A 23,472-nucleotide genomic window follows, 5' to 3' on the forward strand; every position below is an offset into this window, starting at 1 on the left:
AAATTTTCTCTAGCTAAAATTTGAAGCATCACTCATTTTTCTTTAACTAACTGCAGGTTAGTCAACTCACAATATGATTCTTGGTAAAATTTATCTTGATCCTACCATTTACAACTCATTATGATACCTATATCTGTATATAGATACTGAAGATTTTTCAAACTTTCTCACTTTTTGACAACTTTATTCTAAGTCAAGTATTCTCACATTTAATTGTACTTGCTTGGCCTCTGAGGATATAGGAGAAAATAAAACATCAAATTTAAAACCTTTAAGTATATTTTGTGACTTATTTTAATGGACAAAATACGTGAAGATAATTATTACAATGCCAGTATCAGTCCCTAAATACATGACCTTGAAAAATAAGCTTTCTATCTTTTAAAACATATATAAAGATTACATGCATTCACTGATCTGGAAGGTTTCTTTCCTTGGACATTTACATGACATTAATTAATTAAATTTGTTGGTTTTCATATTGTTAACATTGGGAGTTTGAAGGAATACACTTTAAGCATGTTCTAAAACCTCAAATATGCACATCAAATTGTATTAGTTTTTATCATCAAAATTAGTAAGAAGAGTGATGCTTATTTAGGCCAAATGTAAGCAGAATGTCACATTTACCTGAATAATAATTGTTCAGTATTCATTCTGAGTTATATTTCCTCAAAATATAATTGATGAGAATATTATTTTTCTTTCAGACAGTTATGTACAACTGTCTCTTTCAGAAAGTATTTTTGAAAAACCATATACTGTTAAGGAATAATTTTACAGTTCCTGACAGCCATGCTTTCATAAAAACTTCATTTGATTAACATATATATTTCTTTATTTATATTTACATCCAAGGACACTTCCAGAAAACCTGTACTGAAAATATCCAATGCAGATATGCAATGTGTTTCGCTATAGTGTCTGGGGTCTTCATTCTACTACTAACAATACCTTCACAAATTTCCCAGAACATCTTTCCAGCTTTAAAATAAAGGTTAAGTTGACGATTATTTTTATTTGAAACTTTGCAGCATATTAGTAATATGATTGGACTACATCCTTAAAACTACACTGCAGAAATTTCAAGTTAGAAGACATAAAATTGAGTAGAATTTAGTTATAGAATACCAACTAGAATTCATTCCACCAAGCTACTGTAGCTAAGGAGGAGACGAACCCAATTTTGCCACCCTGCAACATTTTTCATTTCCCCATTTAAAATGCAGTTCCCTGGAGAAACACTAGCCACAATGTCCCTGCCTTTGCATTAAAGCCGTGTTTTGTCTTTGTTACTTACTATTTCTCTAGGTTGCTGAGCCAAAATGGCGAAGGTAGAGAGACGATCACATAAGCATTTCGTATGGGATGCATCGGTAAGCACAGTTTTACATCCCTGGGTGGACCACGTTCCCAAAGACTCGTTCCTGCAAAGGGGAGTGAAGGGGAGGAAATCGGGATAAATACGCCTGATAGCCAAATCCGTAAAGAAGAAAATGCAGTTTAATTGAGAGAGTCGTCTACTGTAATTCCTGTACAGGAAAAAAATTCTACTTGTTGTTGAACAGGATGCAATTTAGATGCATCTCCAGTAATGCAAAGCGAGAGTGGGAAAAAGCAAGCAGGCAGCGGTGCGGCGTGCAAAGAGCTGTCCAGCGCCGGAGGTGCTGAAACCGGGACTAGCTCTGTCCAGCCCTCTGCGAGGAACAGCAGCGGCAGCGGCGGCACCACGAGCAGCCGCCAGAGCGTTGGCAGCCACTTCCTATGCTCATCGGATCGTTTCAAATACTCAGGGTGTAAAGAGGCTTTTCATATTTTCCTACCAGCTCTGATTCCCGTTCCATATTTTGGACCATAAATGCTGGCTTTTAAAATGCGGATTTCTTTGAAAAGCCTGACTAAAAGGTTACATAGCTTGGATTGGGTGATAGGATCTTCTCCGCTGCTGGTTAGGGATTTTTTCCTCCTTTTAGAAGAGCTGCTGTGAAAATTTCACCCTGGAAACGGGAAGCAGCAGCAGCGGCATCAGCTGGTTCTGACTCTCATTGCCTTTGCCTGGTATCCAGGGGAGGGGTGGGTTTCAGACATAAGCTTCCTACTCCACTCTTCACTCAGTCCAGCTCGCCTCTGACGTCCTTGACATTTCTTTCCCTCAACTGCTTCTTTGCCCTGGGGCAGAAGCATTAAGCTAACCCGAAGTCCACTAAAACATTTAGAAGAATAACCCCACCCCAAAGTCCAGTAGGAGTGGGGAAGAGAGCCTGGTTCAGTTTTCTCTTTGGTGTAGCCATTTAAAAGGCTAAAGCATATGGTTTATTTCTCACCCCAGAACAATAAAAATGGTATCAACCTACGTCTTCTTCATGGTGGGAGGGATGGGGGAGAACCCTTCCACCCTCAGCTGAACTACACTACAGGAAGAGAGAAAAAGAAAAAAAAAATGCTATAGAGCTCAACCAATCAACTTTATTATCATTACACGTGTTCTGTACTGAATGCACCAATTGTCACCTCCCCTCCCCCAGGCATGGAAATTCTCCAGCTAGCAAACCTGTACGTTTGTGTGTTTAAATTTCAAACCGAGTTACTATCTGTGTTAAAAATTACTTCAAAACTTTAAGAGAAAAACACATGGCTTGACGTTAATTTTGATACGGTGCTTTTGATTTTGCTTCCTCCATCTCCGAATGCCTGAAGCTATTGGGTTAAATATGCATGCAGTCTATTTCAGAGAGATTTCAATGAGACAAGTTTCTCTCTGACAGTTGAACTTCCAGTTGAGCTACAGAATATAATTCACACTATCCTTTTTTGGTACCTACCAGCAATATATTTTTAATATTCATTATTTGATATCATTAATATTTGACTCAATATACTCTTAATTATAACTTCTTTGAAGAAAAAAATGCACTGTACTTGAAGAGCGTTAGATAAAAATTATACCTAACTTTACCCCAATACTTCTAAGTATTGGCCATTTTTGAATGTGTTAGGTCTATTTTCTTTCTCATAATGTCATGCAACCATGCCAATTTTTTTTAAAGAAACAGTTATACTATCAACTCCAACAGTATTAGACTCTAATTCTCCCTAACTGTAGCAGCACATCAATTTACTTCATTAGCTGTCTATCTCTTATCTTCTTGTGACAAACAGTTAAGGCCAAATGAAAAGCATTTATCTCAGCTGATCAAAGTTTAAAGAAGAAAGATACACTTAAGAGAATCTGACATGTTTTAAAACATAACACCAGCATTATTCATACTGGATGGCAGCTTTACTTTAATGCAGTATCTATGCTTTCAAGTGGAGTCCAGTACTTACACTTTTCAATTATGCAGCCATGCCTAATAAATCAATTCAATATCTTAACAAGAAAAATCTTTCTGTAAATAAAACCTCTTAGGAGACAAGTTATATACTTATATCTATGTAATTAGACTTCATTACTCAAGATGATGTTAGCATCACCAAACTTTGACTGCTACATATGAAGTCTATATTCAATATCATGTTGCTAGATTCTGAAGATCATGTAAATTTTATATGACATATTTAGAAATGTGATTGCATTTACTTTACTTTGTACAATGATTGCATTGCTGACCTGGCCCAGCCCCAGGCAAAACTGGGAAATAAGTAATGCTGGTGTTCATGTTTCAGTTCTTCACTCACTCCAATCATGAAATGCTTCTACTCTCACTGGGGCCCTTTTCATACACACTTTCTTGAGGCTACATCACCTCTGTCCTTATCATTCTTTAGAACTATATTCCCTTCATTGACTTTATCTGATTAAACTAACGTACAATAGCGTCTGAGTCAGTGAGTACAGCTTAATGTGCTTTCCCAAATTTAAAAGAAGATATATAAAACACAATACTGCATCTGCTAGGAGAAGAGCAGAATTTGGAGCAGGTAAGTAGGACAGAAAATCTTGAGAGGTGAGGAGGGGGATACGTAACAACCAAGTTCTGCATTTCATCACTCCCAAGATATAAGTAAGATGTGTGATATCATTCTGATGATAAAATTGATATTGTTTCACTAAAACTTTTGGTATTTTTAAATCAAATAAAACTCATGAGTTTGTTTTTTTAACCCACTAGCATACATATAACTATTATTACAAACTCTATAGTGCGTGTTGTCTGTATTTTCAAACTTTTCATGGCTTATTCCTACTGTAAAAAATTATTTGAAAGCATGGTACACATGTCTGATTGATTTCAGGGAGTCCTCGTAAAGCAAACTGATAAGTGGCAGAGCAAATGTGAAGCAAAACACCTCTCCATTCTGCACAGAGCAAGATTTCTGAACATGGGAACTATTCCAGCAGTCACATTATTCTTCCAAAGTCATAGTTTTGCATGCTATAACAAATGTAAATCTGTGCATTATTCTTAATTATGGAGTCTAGTTTATTATCAATAGGGTAAACAAAAACAGTAAAATATACATGAAAATTAAAGATATAAGAATAACTGATGTTATCAGAAGCAAACAAGAATGATGATGCAGGCATATACATCATACCAAAAATCACATATTTACTTTTCATAGTGTCTTATCTGGGCATTAAGTCACATTTTTTCCCAAATGGTTTTCAAATGTAAGTATGTTTGCAGAAATTCCACGCAACCAGCACATTCTTTGTTGTCTACACCTCCATTCACCCATGTTAGCTATTAGCTGTCATCTGTACCTCTTTTTCTTCTCCTTATTACTACTGAATTAGCCTGGCTAACAGAAGGAGCCTTTCTGTCCCAAATATTCAAAGTACATATCCCAAAACAGAATTATGTGAAAATATAAGACACAAAATCTATTATTTTCTAGCTTAATATTTACTTGATGGCTTTCCCCAATTTCCTAGGAGTCTACATGGTTTCTTTTTGGATCTGAGTATTTGGTTGAGTTTTTGGTTTCATGAAGTTTTAAAACATGTGTTTATATTTTCTGGCCTTTAAAATTAAAGGGAAAAAGTTATCAGCTTACTCCAGTGAAAAGCTATTTAGTGAAAAGACTGACAGCAAAAATTCATAGGGACACATTTTAAAACTGTTTCAAGAAATCATACTTTTGATCTTTCCAAATACCAGTAAAACTAGATATTCCACTTCAATCTTCTATAAAACTGTTTATTCTCTTCATAGTAAATCAGTATGTAAATTATTTATTATGAATAAGTTATACACTTTAGGAATTTTATTAACTCTTGGATATTAGGAGTACATTTATTCAAAATCAAAATAGCTATAGCAACGTTTTTTTAAAACTTACACAGAATTTCTAACGACACTACCCTCACATTGTATGTGTACTGACAGAAAGTCATTGCTTTCCAAATCATAATAATAGTTAATTTCTAAAATTTAGGTAAATTTATATTACTTTTGGTGCATATGCCATACCCAAATGATGTATATATGGCTTTTGGTATAAATTATTCTCATAATATAGAGGGATTTTTAGTTTAGATGTGAAAATATTCTCATTTTTGAGCAGGAACACTCTTTGAAGTTAATTTCTACTTTAAAGGACATTGCAAATATTGAGAACACTGTTCTTCCAGCAACTGTTACTATGTCAAAATATGATGAATCATAAAATTAGAAAGATTTACTAGCAGTAACCTTATTGATCATCTAGCCCATTGGTTTTCAACACTTAATGTACATTAAAATTACCTGAAGAGCATTGAAAATTAAACCCTATGATAGGGCTTGGGATATTACTTTTTAAAATGCCCTTCAGATGATTTTAGTGTGCAGTCAGGGTTGAGAACCACTGATCTTTTCCAAACACTTAGTTTTATAGATAAAGAAAGTGAAGTGTAGTTAATTTAGAAACTTGTTTTAAGTCACAGAGTGAGAAGCAAAGCTAGGCTTTTCATTTCCAGGTGAATTTTCAATGCTAAACTTTTATTGTAATCTGTTTAAAAACAGAATGTACTGAACATATCCTATGAAATTGTAAGAAGATGTAAAGATCTTATATAGTAAACACATATTTTATGATAAAAAGAGTAACACCAACATAAAGCATATATATGCACTTCATTCACTTGGATGAGATTTAGGAGCAGGCACTTTCCCATCACCAGAAAGGACAGTTTTCATCCACTATGCTGGGCCTTGAGTTAATAGCAGTTCCTTCATACCATAACACCGGTGTTCTAATTTGTTATCTAAAAATTAACTAGTTCCAGGAATTCTCTAAATATAGATCTTCCCCCATGCTCCTCTATACCTGTTAATGCTTTCCATTCAACCCCATAATATTAGTTGATACATTCACCTTGCTTTCTTTCATTTATAAAATTAACACTCTACATGCCATATTAGAATACTAGTGCTTTTGAGAATTATGTGAACTTTGAATCCCTGACACTGTTTTTCACTTAGTAGTCTTAATAACAAATGTTCAGTTCATGTAATGATTTTCTTTTCCTTTGAGACAGAGTCTTGCTCTGTTGCCCAGTTGGAATGCAGTGGCACGATCTCAACTCACTGCAACCTCTGCCACTTGGGTTCAAGCAATTCTCCTGCCTCAGCCTTCTGAATAGCTGGGATTAATTTGGTAGAGATGGAGTTTCATTATGTTGGCCAGCCTGGTATCAAACTCCTGACCTCAGGTGATCCGCCCGCCTTGGCCTACCAAAGTGCTGGGACTGCAGGCATGAGCCACCGCACCTGGCCCATGTAATGATCTTTTACCTTTTAATGGATGACTTTTAATACTGAGTTTGATCAAAACATATTATTTTTGTTGTAATTCATTTACTGTTCTTTAGCATATAGCAGACATGTAATCTGAAGAATATCAATAGCTCTTAATAGGGTCTTCTACTTGCTTCGGTCTTCAAACATCATTTAATGATGAACAGTGTAAGATTTCAGCATCCTGTGGTGATTATGTTCAATTCAACAGTGAGGCTTGAAACTTTACTAACCAGTCAATATGTATTTAGTGAGTGCTTTTCAAATACCAGATGAAGTAGAAGACACATGAACAAAATGTAGTTAGCTTCTTAGAGAAGCTGACAGATGACTATACACAATCATCTAATAATAACACAATCTAATTTTCTGCCTAATTAGAAAGTGTTGTCAGTTCTATCCTTCTATTTCAAGCCACCATCATCTCTCGCCTGGGATAATCTCTTCATTGGGTTTTCTGCCACTCACCCTCAAGTTTGATTTCAATAAAAAACTCAGAGAGATCCTGTTGACAAATATGTAAACTCCACTAAAAATTGTGTCACTCCTTTGAAAACTATCAATGGCTTTTTCTGATCTCACTCAGAGTAAAAGACAAAGGTCTACTTATAAGGGTCCTTATAACGGTCTACAAGGAATTATACTATCTGGTCTCTCATTGGCTTCCCACATTCATCTCCTAACACACGTATATTTGCCAATCACTTCCAACTGCTCTGAGCTCCTTATTGGCCTACCTTGGCATTTTGTGCTAGCTATTCCCTTGGCTCAGAATGCACTCTTCAAAAATATTCACATTACTTGTTTCTTCACATTATGTAGGCTTCTGCTTTTATGTCATCCTATCAAAGATGCTATCACTGACTATCCATCAGTAACTTCCCATTCATAGTAGGTTAAAAATGGCTACAAATTACATTTACCTCTTCCCATCAAGAGGTGGAGTCTATCACCTCCTCCTCTGAATCTGGATATATGTATGGTGACTTGAATCGATCAAAAGAAGGCAGTGGAAATGATGTGTGACTTGTTAGCCTAAGTCTCAAGAGGTCTTAACGGTGTCCACTCTTCTCATCTTGAAGTGCTGCTATTATGTGAGGTAGCTCAGGCTAGCCCTACTGAGCATGAGAGACTGGCAGCAGTCACCAGACACGTTAGTGAGGTCATATGCGATCATCCAGCCCCAAGTTAAACTTCCAGATAGCAGCCTCTTTAATTATACCAGATGAAACTAACTGACTGAGCTCAACCCAATAGCTATGCCATAACACTTAAATCAAATAATAGTGGTTGTTGTTTTAAGCCACTAAAATTTGAGGTGACTTGTTATAAAATAGCTGATACACAATACAAGCACTTTCCAAGTGCCCTTTGCCCTTACTCTGATCTGTTGTTGCCCATTGCACTTATCGCAGTTGATGTATTATATACTTTTCTATGTGTTTTTTGCCCATCTCTGCTCACTAGAATGTACATATCATGAGGACAGGTATATTGTTATATTCACTTTGGTATTACCTGATTCTAACACAGTGCTTGACACATAGTAGGTGCTTAATAAATACTGGTTGAATGAATACCTGGTAAAATTTTGATCTGATATAGTTGGAGTTTCCTACATCATTCATTCATTCATTTATTCAACAAATATTTATTCATCATTAAATATGATGCAGGTGCTGTGCTAGGTTATTGTGTGGACATATTAGATTTCTACTTGGCCATTTTTCAGAGTTTGAGAACTTCACTGGAAATTATCTCACAGGTGTAGTGTCACTGCTGTTGTGTCATAAAATACACATTAAAACCAAGAATATGTCACTCTTGAGGTCAGGAACATTATTTACAAGAACGGTCATACCAGTTTTATTGCCAGTAACTTTTTTTTTGTTTTTGTTTTAAATTGGAAATAGTGAGAGTAGAAAGGAATATGGTAAGAAATAACATTAAGGAAGTCAGTCTACTGGGTTATAAATATGTATAAGTATCTTTACAGCATGATTTATTAATAATTAAAGGTTAAAATATGCTACCTGCCATCATTAATTAGTCAACAGGCAAATCATCATCACACTCGTGAAAATAGCTAATATTTATTCAGGGTCTAGTCAGTGTTAGGTGTTACAGTGAATAACACTTTAAAAAATTTCTGACAGTAAATACCAAGGTAAATATTATTGTTATTTCCTCTATAGGAAAATGGAGATAAATTAAGGTCCTGGATCCATCCAGGATCATGAGGACCTTACAGATGAAACAGCCTAGAGTCAAAAGTTGCCTTGATATCTCAATTTCTGTAATACAGCCATGCAAGTCCTGGACTGCCTGCCTACCTTTGTTGGTGCTATTTTATGTTTAAAAGAAATAAATGGAGCCCAGAGGTTGTGACTTTCCTAAGGACATCCACCTGGTAAAGGGTTGTGCCAGGAATTGAACTCAAGTCTGTACGACTCCAAAGCAGATTCCCCTTACCCTGTTCTCTCGGTGAGGGCTTAGACACAATGAGAGAGCACAGCCAAAGTTAGGAACATACAGGAAGAGTACTCAGAAATGGTGAAAGAATACTGATAATTAATATCTCACAGAAAATAAGTGGAGAGAATTTCACTAAAACATGATTGATCAAAGGTCAAATAAGAAAATAAAAATATGAAGCTTGAAATGGTCACGGTGGGAATGGAGGAGGCCATTGAGCCATTAAGAGCCTTAGGAAGAATAATTTTAGAAGAGGGGTCAGATATAAATTAGATTGCTAGAAGTTAAAAAAAGAAAGCTTGTGATATCAAAGAGTTTATCAACAAAAGTCAAAAGACTGCATGCAAGTCAGATAGCACAGAAAATTATATTTTTGTCAAGTATGCTTTTACTTTGAGGTGGGAATCAATATCCCAACAGGTTACAGTGCAGATCGAAACAGTTCAGGAAGACAGAGATCATGATAGGATGTAGTGAAGATGAGAAAATAATCTCATAATTTGATTCAGAATAATGATGACAGTGTTAATATTAAAAGGAAGGAGAGAGAGAAAGTATCTTTATTGAAATTCCAAGAGGAAAAGCATGATTGCTCTCTATAAGATGGAAGAAAATTCAAGAATAAAGTTTAATTTATGTCATTTTAAGTCTTTTTTTCTCAGAAAATTTCAAAACATTTGTTTCAACCATTAAAAAATGGCAGACATTTTTTAAAAAGAGACAATTTGAGGGAATAGAAATGGAAATTTGAATAAAACTGAAGAGGAGTACTGCTATATACATTAGTTCATGGATGAATTATATGTGACCTGTTTAATAAAACAACAAAATACATTTTAGTTCTGTATGTAACTAGATTAAGAAAGATTTCCAAGGTTGTTCTTGGGTGTAGGTAGGGGAAGATCCTAAATTTTTTTTTTCTCTCATTTCTTTTCAAAAGACTTTAAAATGCCTTGAACATTGATCATTTGTTAATCTAAGAGCCATAAAATAATTCATTCTGTTTGTGTATTTTTTCCTCAAAAAAAAAAAAAAAACTGTTATTTGGGCGAGGAACCAATTTTTCGCCTAATATAATTTGCAACAGTTGAGATGCATAACCTTAATAAAGCAGAATTATTGAACTAAAATAGAGCACATTTAAACATATGTTACTTTCCACACTAGTTTTCAAGTGATCTGGACAAAAAACCATTCCAGAGATGTGACCGGACCATTGTAAAATTTATAACATAGTGCATTCAAGATCTCACCAGTTTATATATCAACTTGCTCACTTCCTGACTCTAATGGCTTTTACTTCACAAATCTTTTAAAAATGATTAATTACAAATACGATACATTTAGAAAAATACACATGGGAAAAACATGAAATATATATTAAAAAAATTAAGAGTAATTATCTCAGGGTAATAAATTGTAGGTATTTTTGTTTGCTCTGTTATGTTTTTATACTTTTCCACATTTACAGTGTAACTATATTACTTCTGCAATCTGAAAAAATAATTCTTTTGAGATTCAAAAAAAAAAAAAACACCAAGCGCAATGGCTCACACCTGTAATCTTAACACACTTTTGGAGGCTGCAGTGGACAGGTTACTTGAGGCAAGGAGCTTGAGACCAGCTGGGCAACGTGGTGAAATCCTGACTCTACTGAAAATACAAAAATTAGCTGGGCATGGTGGTGCCTGCCTGTACTCCCAGCTATTATTGAGGTTAATGTAGGAAGATCTCTTGAATCTGGGAGGTCGAGGGTGCAGTGAGCTGAGGTCATGCCACTGCACACCAGCCCCTGGGTGACAAAGTGAGACTCTGTCAAAAAAAAAAAAAAAAAAAAAGAGAGAGAGAGATTCAAAAAAATTATGTAAAATAATACCAAACTAACACAGGCAGCTATTTGTATTTTACACTTTTTTCCTTTCATTACTTTTGAAATTATAATTATGATGTGGCTTGGCTATACCTGACTGAGTCATGCTTTTGGCATGGGATCATCGGTTAGCTTGCTTTCTAAGTTAAAAATCTGAGCACATGCCTGCAATGCTACCCCAAAATGGAAGGACAGTGCTCAAAAATAACTGTTGAGACATCAATTAAGGGTTAAGCTTAATTCACCAAAAATTCTGCTTCTTTAGTTCTGGGATGGGGCCAGAAATATGTGATTTAGATATCAGAGTCATTAGTTTCAAGAAACAGAAATTTTAACTCTTGAGTTAATCATACTTCAGAATTATGATTCATCATTGCCTACATACAAAATGCAAAAATAAGGGTTCATTGGACATTTATATAGTTTAAACAACAATTTGAGTCAAATGATATTCTTACAATTTTGAAAATGAGAGTCCTGAGTATTAGAGGAATGTTTCTTTGTTAGCTTCCTTAGTGTACGATGTGCAATTTGGGAACTCAAATATTAGTTGTAAAGAGGAAATAGAGATGGGTGGAGTGGCTGCACGAAATATTACTACATGCAAGCACTTTGAAATGAAATAAAGTGATCTCCATAAGAAAAACTAGATTCAATTAAAATGTAAACTAGGAAAATAATTTGTTCACCTTAAACTAAGTGGTTCATAATCATATATATATTAAACTAACATTAATTTTGCAACAATTCCAATATCACTCATATGAAACTATTGACTTCTTTTTTAAAAATCAATATTTCAGCATTGCAGTGTTCAAAGTGAAAAAGCTCACTCAATAAAAGCCAGTTGCAAATGTTTTGTACCTACTCAATAATAGAAATAAGTACATTCACCAAATCAAAATTTGAAATAATGGCTTCAGCAAATCTTACATAATATTTTCTTTTCATTGTTTTTTTCTTCTAATTGAAATTACTTTAGATTTACTTGTGATCAGTTTCAAAAAATCTTGCCATTTTCCCATCTTTTTACATGATCTATATTATCTGTGAAATAAATATCTTTGTTTTGCATATAATCTTCAAATTGAATTTTACTTTTAAATCCCAAGTGTGATAATAAGAAACTTGGCTTCTACACAACCAGAGTGCTGTCATCAGGACATCACCAGCCTAACCTGGGATCCAGTGTGCTCATTTATAAAACTAGCCAGTTGCATGCTCTATCCACTTTATAGGAATATCATGTTGATAAAAGTCAAGATAATGAATATCCTGGACAAACATTTATTTAGTGGTTGTATGGGCAAGACATTATTAATACGGATAAAAATATTTTCTCTACAAATTAAAAGTTCTATATAAATGCAACATATTATCATGATGATCACCTGGACAATTATTTCTGACAAGAAAGCCATGTCAGAGGGGTTAAGTGACATGAATCAGATTATCCATCAAGGATTATTCCTCTTACGTTGGCACCATAACATTTCCAGGTTTGAGAGAATACCTGAGTCCACATTTAGAAGACTCAAATTTAAGAGAAATAAAATAATTAATGTACTACATGAAGAAATAAGGAAATGTAATGAATTGATTTTCACCATGAATTTCTTTTTTTCTTACTGTTAAGACTTTAAGAAGTTCAAATGGAACTCTGGATAACCAAATCTTTTGGGATCAGCTAAACCACATATTGTTTTTAAGTCATGGGTGGCCAGTAAAATATGAAAAGAAAAATTATGTGCTACCAAAGTGAAGAATTCATATATTCTGCATGAAATGCAAAGAAAATAATCTTCCTATCTTCTAAACACTACCATTGCCAAGAAATTATCAATGGAAACCTTCCACTCAGAACACCTTCTTCGTAAATTATGAGTATTTAAAGTGCAATGAGAAGTATATTCAAAAAGAACCATATATGAAATTCCACAAAACTAGTAATTTCTATAAATGTCTGGCTTTGGGGAAATCTGAAGATGAACCTCTGTTGTAAGAGGCCATGAATTACACACTGCCTATAAAACAATAAGATGTTAGGTAAATGAGGGAAGAGTAGCTGCTTCACTTGACAAGAGTTCACAGAGGAAGCACTGTCCCAAGGTTCCAGAACACCCTGTATCGCCCACCTGGCCAGACAGTCATTTGTCAGGTTACTTACTGTTTTAGCTACCTGGCAACTACATCAGAGAGTAGCAGTGGAAAAGTAATAGGAGTCTGTGCATACTTCCTCAATAATAGCACATGCAGAAAAGATAACAAAGAGGAAGGAGTATCTTTAAATGAATTTTGTAGTATAGCATTTCTTAAATACAGTGCAAGTTGATATTTAAATTCCAATAAAAGATCTGAAAGGGCAATATTCTTTTATGAACGTATGGGTAGATAAAATTAAGGCTTTTATGATGCTAATTTAGACACCCTAAAATACTGACTGTCACAATTTAAAGAATAGGAAATTCTGCTTTAACCTCATACATTTGAAAATTTATATAAATGTTTTAGTGCCTCTTTTGTGCTAGGGACAGTAAGAGGCACTGGGATTGCATAGATTAGAAGATAAACATAGTCCCTTTGCTCAAGTGTGGTGTGTAGACAAATACACAGCTTGTCCACTAACAGCCCCAATTAAGAAATCTGAAATCTATAACCCAATCAGAAATTGTTGGGGTGTGGATAGTGATTTAGTGATAAAGGGGAAGAATGCATAATTCCATTTCTCAAAAAGCTTGAGAAATACACATTGCCATGTATTTAAACAAATACATACTCTATCTTCCTATCATACTGTTACTCCTTTGAACTATTACTTCTTAATATGTTAATAAGGGAAGCGGTTTGAAATTTCCTGAAGGGCAGCACTGAACCCTCAATGGCGTAATTAACATTTTAATGAGCAGTGAAGGCCTTTCCTGTTTTGGATCTCAACTGTGTGTCTCCTGAGTGGATCTCAATCTGTTGAGCTCAGAGAATGAGGTGATTCTATCTTAGTGAGATTTTAAATAACAGTAGATCAAACAGGCCACAGTTTCAGCCTGCTACTGCTCTCTCTTTGGTTGGAAAGTTCTCTTATATTCTAATGTACCACGTCAGAGTCCAACAACTAGCTTTCAGCTCTCATTTCTTTTTTTGTTATGCACAGAAACTGTACGCATACAGTCACAATCCAGGAGTGGCTAATTTTTAGTAACTGACCAAGTAATTGCAAGTTCTCTTTATTTGCAAAGTACAGTAGCTAACTGCTATTTAGAGACAGAACAATTTGAAGAAGAAGTATTGGATAATGCTTGTAATTTAATTATTTGCAAATCAAGCTTTGCCTAATACACCAAAGGTACTAAACGTCTTCATTGGAGACAAATTTGAAGGTCATTAAAAAGCTATTTGTTTTGAGATTTCAGAAAGCAAAGTACGTAAAGAAATGGTCTAATGGACAGAAAAAACTTTTATTCCCAGATAAAATCTCTCCAAAACATTAAAAACCAATATCCTTATTTTCATTACTAGGCAAAAGAAGAAGAAGAAGAAAAAAAAAAACTTGGATGAGAAAAATTCCTGTGTGAAAGCTTCAAGCACCTTAAAAATGAGGCTTATAATGGAAAAGCCTTCTCTGTCATAATTAATATAGCATCACTAATATAAAACCCAGCCTGCTTCTCCTGTCTTTATAACTCATTCTGACTACTGCAGACCCATTACTATAATGTACATTACACATAGAGCAAAATATAGTTTATATTATTATTTAAGGTAAAGGATGTTGAATGTAAGGGAATTTTGACACTGATTCCTTGGTGATAAGAATGCATGGCTCAAGTTTTCTTTAAGTTGTGAGCATTGATAATCCACATAGATATTGAAGTAGTTCAACCACTACTTTAAATTTTGCTTGCTGATTCAGTCATAAAACCAAGGACACCATGCACATTTACCTGTGAGTTACATAATCTTTTAGCAAAGATTTAGCAAAGTTGCAAACTCTAGTTGTGTTCCTTGTGTCCTTCAGCTCTGTTTTTCTCTTATCCACAGCCAAGAATATATACACATGTATATACACACACACACATATATATGCACATATATACGTATATACACATATATACGTATATATATATGTGTGTGTGTATATTTTTAAGTTAAAGCACAGAAATGTCTACCATATTTAGTTGATTGGTTTTATGAAGAATGGTTGTCATAAGGTGTCTGTTACTGATATAAAGTTCATCTGGAGAAGAATACTCCAAGTTCTCCAAAAAGAATCAGGTATCAATACAATGATCCAGGATATAAACAACCATTTTTTGTAGCCAACTACCTACGATGCATAGAAAACCCTAGAAATTCCAAACTTTTCCTAGTGAAGAAACGTTGAGAAAGACTGGTACAAAGATTGTTTATTCTCAGGGTAGCACATAAAATTTACTTTACTAACAGCACAATTTTCGTCTTTACAATTTCAAGATAAAGGAACAAATTACCTATGTTCAAATTTTACTAATTTAAGCTATCCTATATATTTTCAATGTCCTAGAGTTTAACTGTGACCACTCCAAGGGACAGACTCAGATTTAAAGAACAGTTCTGGGAAGGGAAGTACAGTAACTACATTGTGGAGCAGTAGTTTTATATTCCTAAGGTGGCTTCTGTACCTTTTTACACATGAGAGAAATACTGACAGAAATATATGGCAGGTCCAAGTGAAAGTGATGATATTCCATGAAATAAATGCAGTTTTGAGAAAATATTTAAGAACTCAGGAATTGTACAGAAAATCCATTGTGTGTGACCCCATAAATTCTCATTGGCTTCAATTTTCTCTACCGACTACAACTTTCATTCTCTTCCTAAGGTAACTTTATCTAATTAGGCTCCTTTTGCTACCACACTTGCAGAACAAAGCCTCCTATAAAAACATACAGATTCTCTATAGAAAGTCAAGCACAAAGAACAGGAACAAGAAGAACTTGCTTTTTCAGTCTGCTGGGTATATTACAGTAGTTTGGTGAGATTTCTCTTAGGCCGTTAATGCAGATGTCCTTAAAGTATCTTATCCTATTAGTATCCCTGATAATTAGATTTTCTTTCCTATCTTACATGACAATATAGAAAAGACTATTGTTCACAATTATGCACCTTCTCCTCTTCTGCCTCTTCCCACAGTGTCAAAGTATAGACTGAAGTGATTCCTGTTTATATATCCACACTGGACAGAATCTACCAAGGGCTACAATTTATATAAAATTATGATGTGAATGGGACATTATAGATGGAAAAATTTTACTAATGGAGTCTAAGATTGGACTGTTATTTAAAATGCGAGTAGCTCCTTTTGGTACCAGAATCAGTTCTGACATTAATGGGTTCAACATATTCAACTTTACATACTTATAGACCACTTTGGAGGAAAGGTTTCATATTAATATAAGAATGACTTCTTTTTTTTTTTTTTTTTTCAATGTAAGGCTTGAAAGGTTTTGATTTTTTTTTTTTTTGTCAGCTGGAGATAAGGCTTTTACATGTTCACCAGAAGATGTTAATGTTATATGCAAAAAGAAGTATATCTCAAGACCTCCCAGATATGAGAGCCTTGCATCCTTATTTAAGAGTGAGCTATTCTGAGGCGAGCTCCTCATCACCTATATCATACCCATTTCGTTTTTTAAAAAACTGAACACCTCTCTATCTAAAAAGGTGAGGGAAAATGCTATAGCTTCATTACTCTTAATTCTGTCCAGTTCACATCTCACTCTCAGATCTACATCAGGGAGGACTCAAGGACAGAAGGCTCTTCAATCTGACAGCCAAAGGGGTTATGAAGAGAAGCAAATCAGGATTTTCAATCATCCTATAGCACAAAGGAGAGAACATGCTTGACATCAAATTTTTAATCTCCCATGGCATCTTTCAGGTAAATCTAAGTCCCTGCCTGACTAGAGTTGAGATGTGCTGCAGTCCATGGGGCTGGGCGACACCCTGCTTCCTTTCCTTGCAGCCAGGCCACCTTGAGCAGAGCACTGCATTCTTGCTGTATCACGCAGCCTTCCTTACCAGCCACGTTACTGAACTATAGATAATTTATGACTGCAACACTCAGAAATAAGGGGCAGAAAAGCAGATGCTCAAGGCCAGGTTTTGCCAGTTTTATTCTGTTGTCTACCACATCACAAAAATCTTTTTTCTCCCATACAAGTTTTACTTGCAATCATTATACAGATTTATCTTAGAGACTTGAGGTAAAAAGGGCAGTATCTTAGACATTTCCTTCAGTACAAGTACTGATAAGAACTCTCTGTTTCTTGGTGACTACTGCCAGGACCTCAGCTTGGCCTCCAAATGACTGACTGTTAACAAGGACCACACTCTCTTGTCTCCAGAGTCATCTTTATTTAAGACTCTTTTGGGTAAGGCATCTGCACCACCCACTCAGGACGCAAAGAAACTGAAGGTCCCTTTTCTCACATTCATTCAGCTGGACTTGATCCAGAGTGGCTGAAAGGAAACATGATGATTTATATACTCCTATTGTTTCAACAGTAAGAATCAAGCCTCCTAAGTGTCTTCCCTTTTTCCTCAATAAGCCCCTTCCCGGTTTCTGAACAAGACAGGTTGCAGGTAGGACAGCATTCAGGAGTGGGAGTTGTGTGGGCAGCTCTGTGCCCTCTTCATCTCCAAATCTGAAGGCATGCAGTTCCTCTCTTTATCCAGATTGACAGATTATTTCATCATTCCACTGAAGACTACCATTTAAAATAAACAGCAACACCACTGGGACCCCATGTCCCTGAAAGCTAATCACTGTCACTCTACAACCAATGCTCAGCTTCTTTCTAGTTATTCTGTCCAAGCCGATTCTTTCTGCCTTGGGGGATTTTCCAGAGCTCTCCAGGCTATTTTTCTGTTTCTGTGTAATTGAACCCATGGGGCTTCTTTTTATGTGTTCTTGGAATGGCTTTGCTCTGGAGATAGCTCAGTGTTCTCTCTCTCCTCAGGTCGCTCACAGTGGATTCTGTGGTTCAAGAGTTTTTCACACTCCTAGTTTTACCTGTGGGTGTTGCTCAGTGTTTAGTTTAGCCTTACTTACATTTGCTCTTCCTTTCTTTTGGGCCCATGACAACAGGAGTGGCTTCTGATAACCCCAACCAGGCCTTGTAGGTAACTTTTCCCTTAACAAGGTGTTAAAAGCCCTTCAAATGACATTACTTAGCTTTTCGATAGAAACCTTGATCCTAAATCAGTCTTAGGTAAATTTTCTCACTAATTTTAGGTATTCAAATGCAAGTGGCCCCAAGCAATAGTCTTTAGAGATGGAAAGTAGTTTGTTTAGACCTATTAGGGTCTTTCAATCAAGTAAATTCTTTAGCCTAGGGCTTTTCATCCATCCATCCACTTAATAAATAAAATGCCTACCTATTGCCAGGCAATTACTAGGATTTTGGGAAGGTGAAAATGATACTCTGCCACCAAAACCATTATACTATTTAAAATAAAGCCAGTACTTAGTAGCAGCCAAAAAATATGCTGTTAGAATATACACTTATTTAGATTATAATGGCCTAACCCAATGGAAGACGAAAAACCAAGTTTGTGTCCTAGAAAGTAGTCAAGGTAGATAGGAGATCTGAATTTATACTAACAATCTATGTCAACTGTGGAAAAGAATTAAAAGAGTTAGCAACATCCAGTTCGAGGATTATTAGGACCTAAGAAATTTATTTCATTGTGTGGAAGACAACCACCCACCCTTCTCCTTCTCTAACAAGCCAGAGAAATTTGGTTTTAACTACAGGAGGAGACCTTTAAGTCAGCTGTAAGAACATTATTATGAGAGAATGGACAAAGCCATAACTAATAGACTTTGGAATTTTTTTTTTTTTTTTTTAAACCTGTCCCTGAAGTCTTTGAAATGTCTCTAATGAGAATTGTGGGATAGGCTACATTGGATCTCTTATATGTTGTATAACTCTTTATTCAAACAAAAAAGGTTGAATTTAGCTAATATTTTCCTGAAAACACTTCACTTTTGAAAGCAATGGATATTTCATAAAAGGACTGAATTATCTATAGAGATATATCTATCTATGTCTATCTACACACACACACATTTCTGTTCATTTTGTCATCTTTTCTTCCTTTTTTTAAAGCTAAAACTAAGAAAAAGAGAAAATGGGAACTAGAACATATATTTTCTTTTTAACATTTTATTTTGAAATAACTTTAGACATAAAATGTAAAAATAGTACACAGATATCCCCTTCACTCAGCTCTTCTTCTAGGTTAATTTGACATAACCTTAGTACAATTAATGTTATAAAGTTAAAATTAGCACATACTATTAACTAATCTTTAAACCTTCAAAATCCAATTGTATCTCTCGTGTCCTTTTTGTGACACCGCATCTACTGCAGGGTTCTGTACTGCATTGCCATGTTATCTCCTCAATGTCCAATCTGGGACAGCTCTCAGTCTTTTTCTTTCATGACCTTTACAATTTTGAAGAGTATTTACCACTTATTTTGTAGAATGTCCCTCAATTTAGGTCTGCATGTGTTTTTGCAAGAGTAGACGGAGAGACAGAGGTTACACATTTTTGACAGGGGTATCACAGGAGTGATGTTTTGCCTTTCTTGGCACATCATATCAGGAAGTATATGCTATGCGTAGGTCTTGTTCCTTACTAGATGATGTTAACTCCGATCTTTGCTAAGGTAGTGTCTGCCAGGTTTCCCTACTTTTTCAATTTGTAATTTAAAAAGTATATTTTAGGAAGATGTATTTTCTTTTAAGAATTTGAGCTTTGTAAAATTTGGTTGGTGCAAACGTAATTGTGAGTTTTGCCATTACTTTTAATGGTAAAACCACAATTACGTTTGCACCAACCTGATAGAAATTGAGACACAGGCAATTGTGGGAGATCTCTTTTAGGGCTAGAGAGCTTCTTATTCCCTCCTGACACCCAGCATGCTTCAAATGCTTCAAAGTCATTTATCTACAGTCCAACAGGACTCTGCTCACCTTAATTTTAAACCTAAGTAGATTTGGGGGATCAAGTCTTTACAGTTAATATCACCATCTGGTTGTTGTTTTAGTCACTTTCATGGTTGAGCTTTGCCAGAAATTTCTTCCTTTAATAAAACATAGCTCTTGAATATAGTACCTGTCCCCCAAATTTTCTGCAGTCTGTTTTGCCTGCTAGGAAAATAAAATAGATCGGAATCAGCAGAGACAGAGGATGCTTTAACTCTACAGTGGGTCAAGCAGCACTGACTACGATACTCAAGGGCTTCTGAAAACCCATGTCAGATACCTCATAGAGTTATTTATTACTAAGCTGATGCCTCAGTGCAACATCACACCGAGCTGACACCACTTCCAACTGACAATTGTAAGAAAAAGGGAACTAAAGAGTTTTCAAATTCCTCATGCATATTCTTGTCCATCACCGTGTGCCTTTGCTAACGCTGTTCGTTTCTCTCCTCTACTCCTGCATGGGATATTCTTCCCCAGTTCAGGTCAAATACCTTCTTCTCTATAAACCTTTCCTTAATATTTTACACCCAGGGATGCCCAGGGCTGCTTGTGTTCTGATAGCTATTTTTATATGTCATTTATAAATAGCATATTGTATAGTGGTTAGTTATTGAGGTCACTTTCTCCCCTACTCAATTTTTAGGTCCTTAACATCAGAGACCATATTATTCTATTTGGAACCACAATATATAGCTTTGAACATATTTGAACATTGTAAATGAATGTTCATTGAGCAAAGGAGGTACAAACTTGGAATATAGTAAAATGGTAAATGTTGTATCATATTCTCTCTATCAATCTGTTTATTGATCCATCTATCTAATCTAGCTTTACCCTTCTAGTTACAGAAAGATTTAAGGTGGCATTTGAACATGTACAATAAAAGATAAAAATAATATTAAACAAAAATAGATATGAAAAAGTAGAAGTAGGAGGAAGGAGCCAGGAGTGTATCAAGCAAAACGCATGTTGTACTGCCTGTACTTTTGCTAGAGATGGAATCTAAATAAAGCCTGTGATAAATATGGAAAAATAGTTTTCAAAATGTCAGGAAACCCATGGGACTATACTGTATAGCCACAGAATGTTCTCTGTTGAGAATTTCCTTACCCAAAAGCCAATGTATAGCCAATATTAATTTCTAAAATTAAAATACAGGAATAACCCTGAACCATGCAAAAGTATTTCATGATTGCCAGTCAAGGTTTACTGAAGCAATGCACATACCAGTTTTTGTTTAAATTTGTGATTTTTGGAACTAAGCACCTTTGGAACCAGAGAAATAGGTAGGTTACCGATAAGGTAAATATAATGTGAGAGTGAAGTGCAAACTAATTCTCCTATCTGTTGAATGTTCTCATTCCTAGAATTTAAAGGGAAGAAAATTATGTTTATTTGAAAGATTTCTGAAGCCAAGTGGGGAGAGTGAGATAGGAACAAATACTTGAATTTGTTCATGTGCATGAACTTTAATTTTGTGCTAAGTATTCACAGTCTTCACAAAATAAAGTGATGTCTTTTATAAAATGAATACAAGTTCATGTATAGCTGCACTAATGTATCTCATTAGATTTGTAGGCTAAACTGAAATATTATGTGATCATATTACAGGAACACTTGTCAAGCTATGCATCAGCTTCGTTACAAAAGATAATAGTTATTTCCTCTTACTCCTCTTTATACACTTTAAACTAAAATAATGTCTGTTACCTCCTATCACCTTTCTACTGCTGAAAAGAGATGTCACAGGTCCACAGATCGAGAAAGTTCTACAATAAGCAAGATAAAAAGCTGGTTCTGACTTCTGATAAAGGTTACATGCAAAGACCCTTAATCAAACACTACCCATTCCTCTTTTCTAATACATTAAGTTTTCTTACCAAACCAGTAGTTTCATTGTCTGCAGTGGGATTTAAATAGGAATAACTGGCCAATTAAATATTTCAAATATTCTGGCTACCAAATCAAGGAAAGAACAGGATAATCAAGCAGTGCAATTTGATGAATGTCTGGAGGAATAAAAGAAAAGGTCATGTTTCAGTTCTTACTGGGGATCCTTTTTTGTTTCTTTTAAAATAAAACTTTTATGGAAAAGATACAATGAATAATCATCTTTAACCTTAAAATGTTTTTGAAAATTGTGTGAATTAGCTCTTTTGTTGGGTCATCTTTAAAAACATTCAGTGCTCCACATAAAATGGGAACTCAATAGTGTGGTCTGAATTACTCTTAAATAAACAGTCTTGTGTTTCTCCCATTTCGGGCTAAATGAACTTGTGCATCCACTTTAATTTTTTAAAATGTAGTTCTGTGTGATTTATGTTTTCACAAATTCAGGAAAGCTAATTAGAGGGCAATATTAGAAAAGGCCATCATAAAACACGTTTCACAGGCAAATAAGCAACAAAAATGAGTTTTGATGTCTTTTCAAATGCTGTACTGTTCAGTGAGGTTACAGTAACTTTATTTGATTTCCTACAAATTCATTATGCTAATACTGAAAATTAATTATGTTCTTACATCAGAATTTATGGAAGTCAGAAAATATTAAACTTCTTATAAGTTTGAGAGTAAAACTAAGTTCACTAAATCAAATAATAAAGTATACACTTGAGCTTATCTCTCTTCTTGATACATTTCTCTGAATTATGTAGTATCTAAACATTTATTTTATAATAAAAAATGCTAGACTATGTAAAATACATGTGGTTGTAATCCATACAGAATTGGTTATGAAAGATGAAACAGTGGATAGCAGTATAATTTTGTGGTTTGGAGATGGGTATGGAGTCGTCTATTCATATGTTCAACAAATAATATCCCAAGCCAAGTTTTAGTCCCTGGCAATATAGCTGTAAAAGTCCCTGGCCATACATTTGAGTGAGAAGCAGATGATAATATAAACTAATAAATATCTTATATAATATAAACCAGAGGAAGATAAGGAAATAGTGACAGGGAAGGTCCAGAGCTTCTACTTGCTTGAGTTGGCCTCTTTCAGCTCAGTTGTTACATTTTTTATGATATTTTTCTACCTGATAGTGTTCTTGCAACACATGAAATATTATAATACAGGTAACTGTTTTAGGTCTTACTTGGCACTAGATGCAAAAAAAAAAAAAAAAAAAAAAAAAAGCTTCAAGATATATAAGATTAAGGGATTAAGTTTGGCAGAAAAGCCCAAATCATATTGTCTTTCATCTACAATCTGAAGAAAGGTGACCCATAGCTTGTATGATATTCCACTGCATCAGGGGTATAGATTCCCTTTCTTTTATTGGCTCTATCATGCATGACCTCCAATTCAGGCCCCAAGATGGCTGACCCAGCTATAGATTGCCCACCTTCATTCTAGCAAGCGGGGAAAAA

The 23,472-nt window shown here is 35.0% G+C and overlaps 1 protein-coding gene across 2 annotated transcripts in view; it reads right to left on the reverse strand.

Annotated features, from left to right (window-relative positions):
* Positions 1 to 23,472, reverse strand: part of ADGRB3 (adhesion G protein-coupled receptor B3) — a 765,428-nt gene that overhangs the window by 162,283 nt on the left and 579,673 nt on the right. For both annotated transcript variants that reach the window (XM_023230291.2, XM_023230292.1), the window contains one exon: positions 1,301 to 1,427. In XM_023230291.2, coding sequence (XP_023086059.1) covers positions 1,301 to 1,427 — 127 coding nt within the window. The remainder of the gene's footprint in view (positions 1 to 1,300; positions 1,428 to 23,472) is intronic.

Source organism: Piliocolobus tephrosceles, chromosome 5 (genome assembly GCF_002776525.5).
Source record: "Piliocolobus tephrosceles isolate RC106 chromosome 5, ASM277652v3, whole genome shotgun sequence".
In the NCBI taxonomy this organism is placed as follows: domain Eukaryota; kingdom Metazoa; phylum Chordata; class Mammalia; order Primates; family Cercopithecidae; genus Piliocolobus; species Piliocolobus tephrosceles.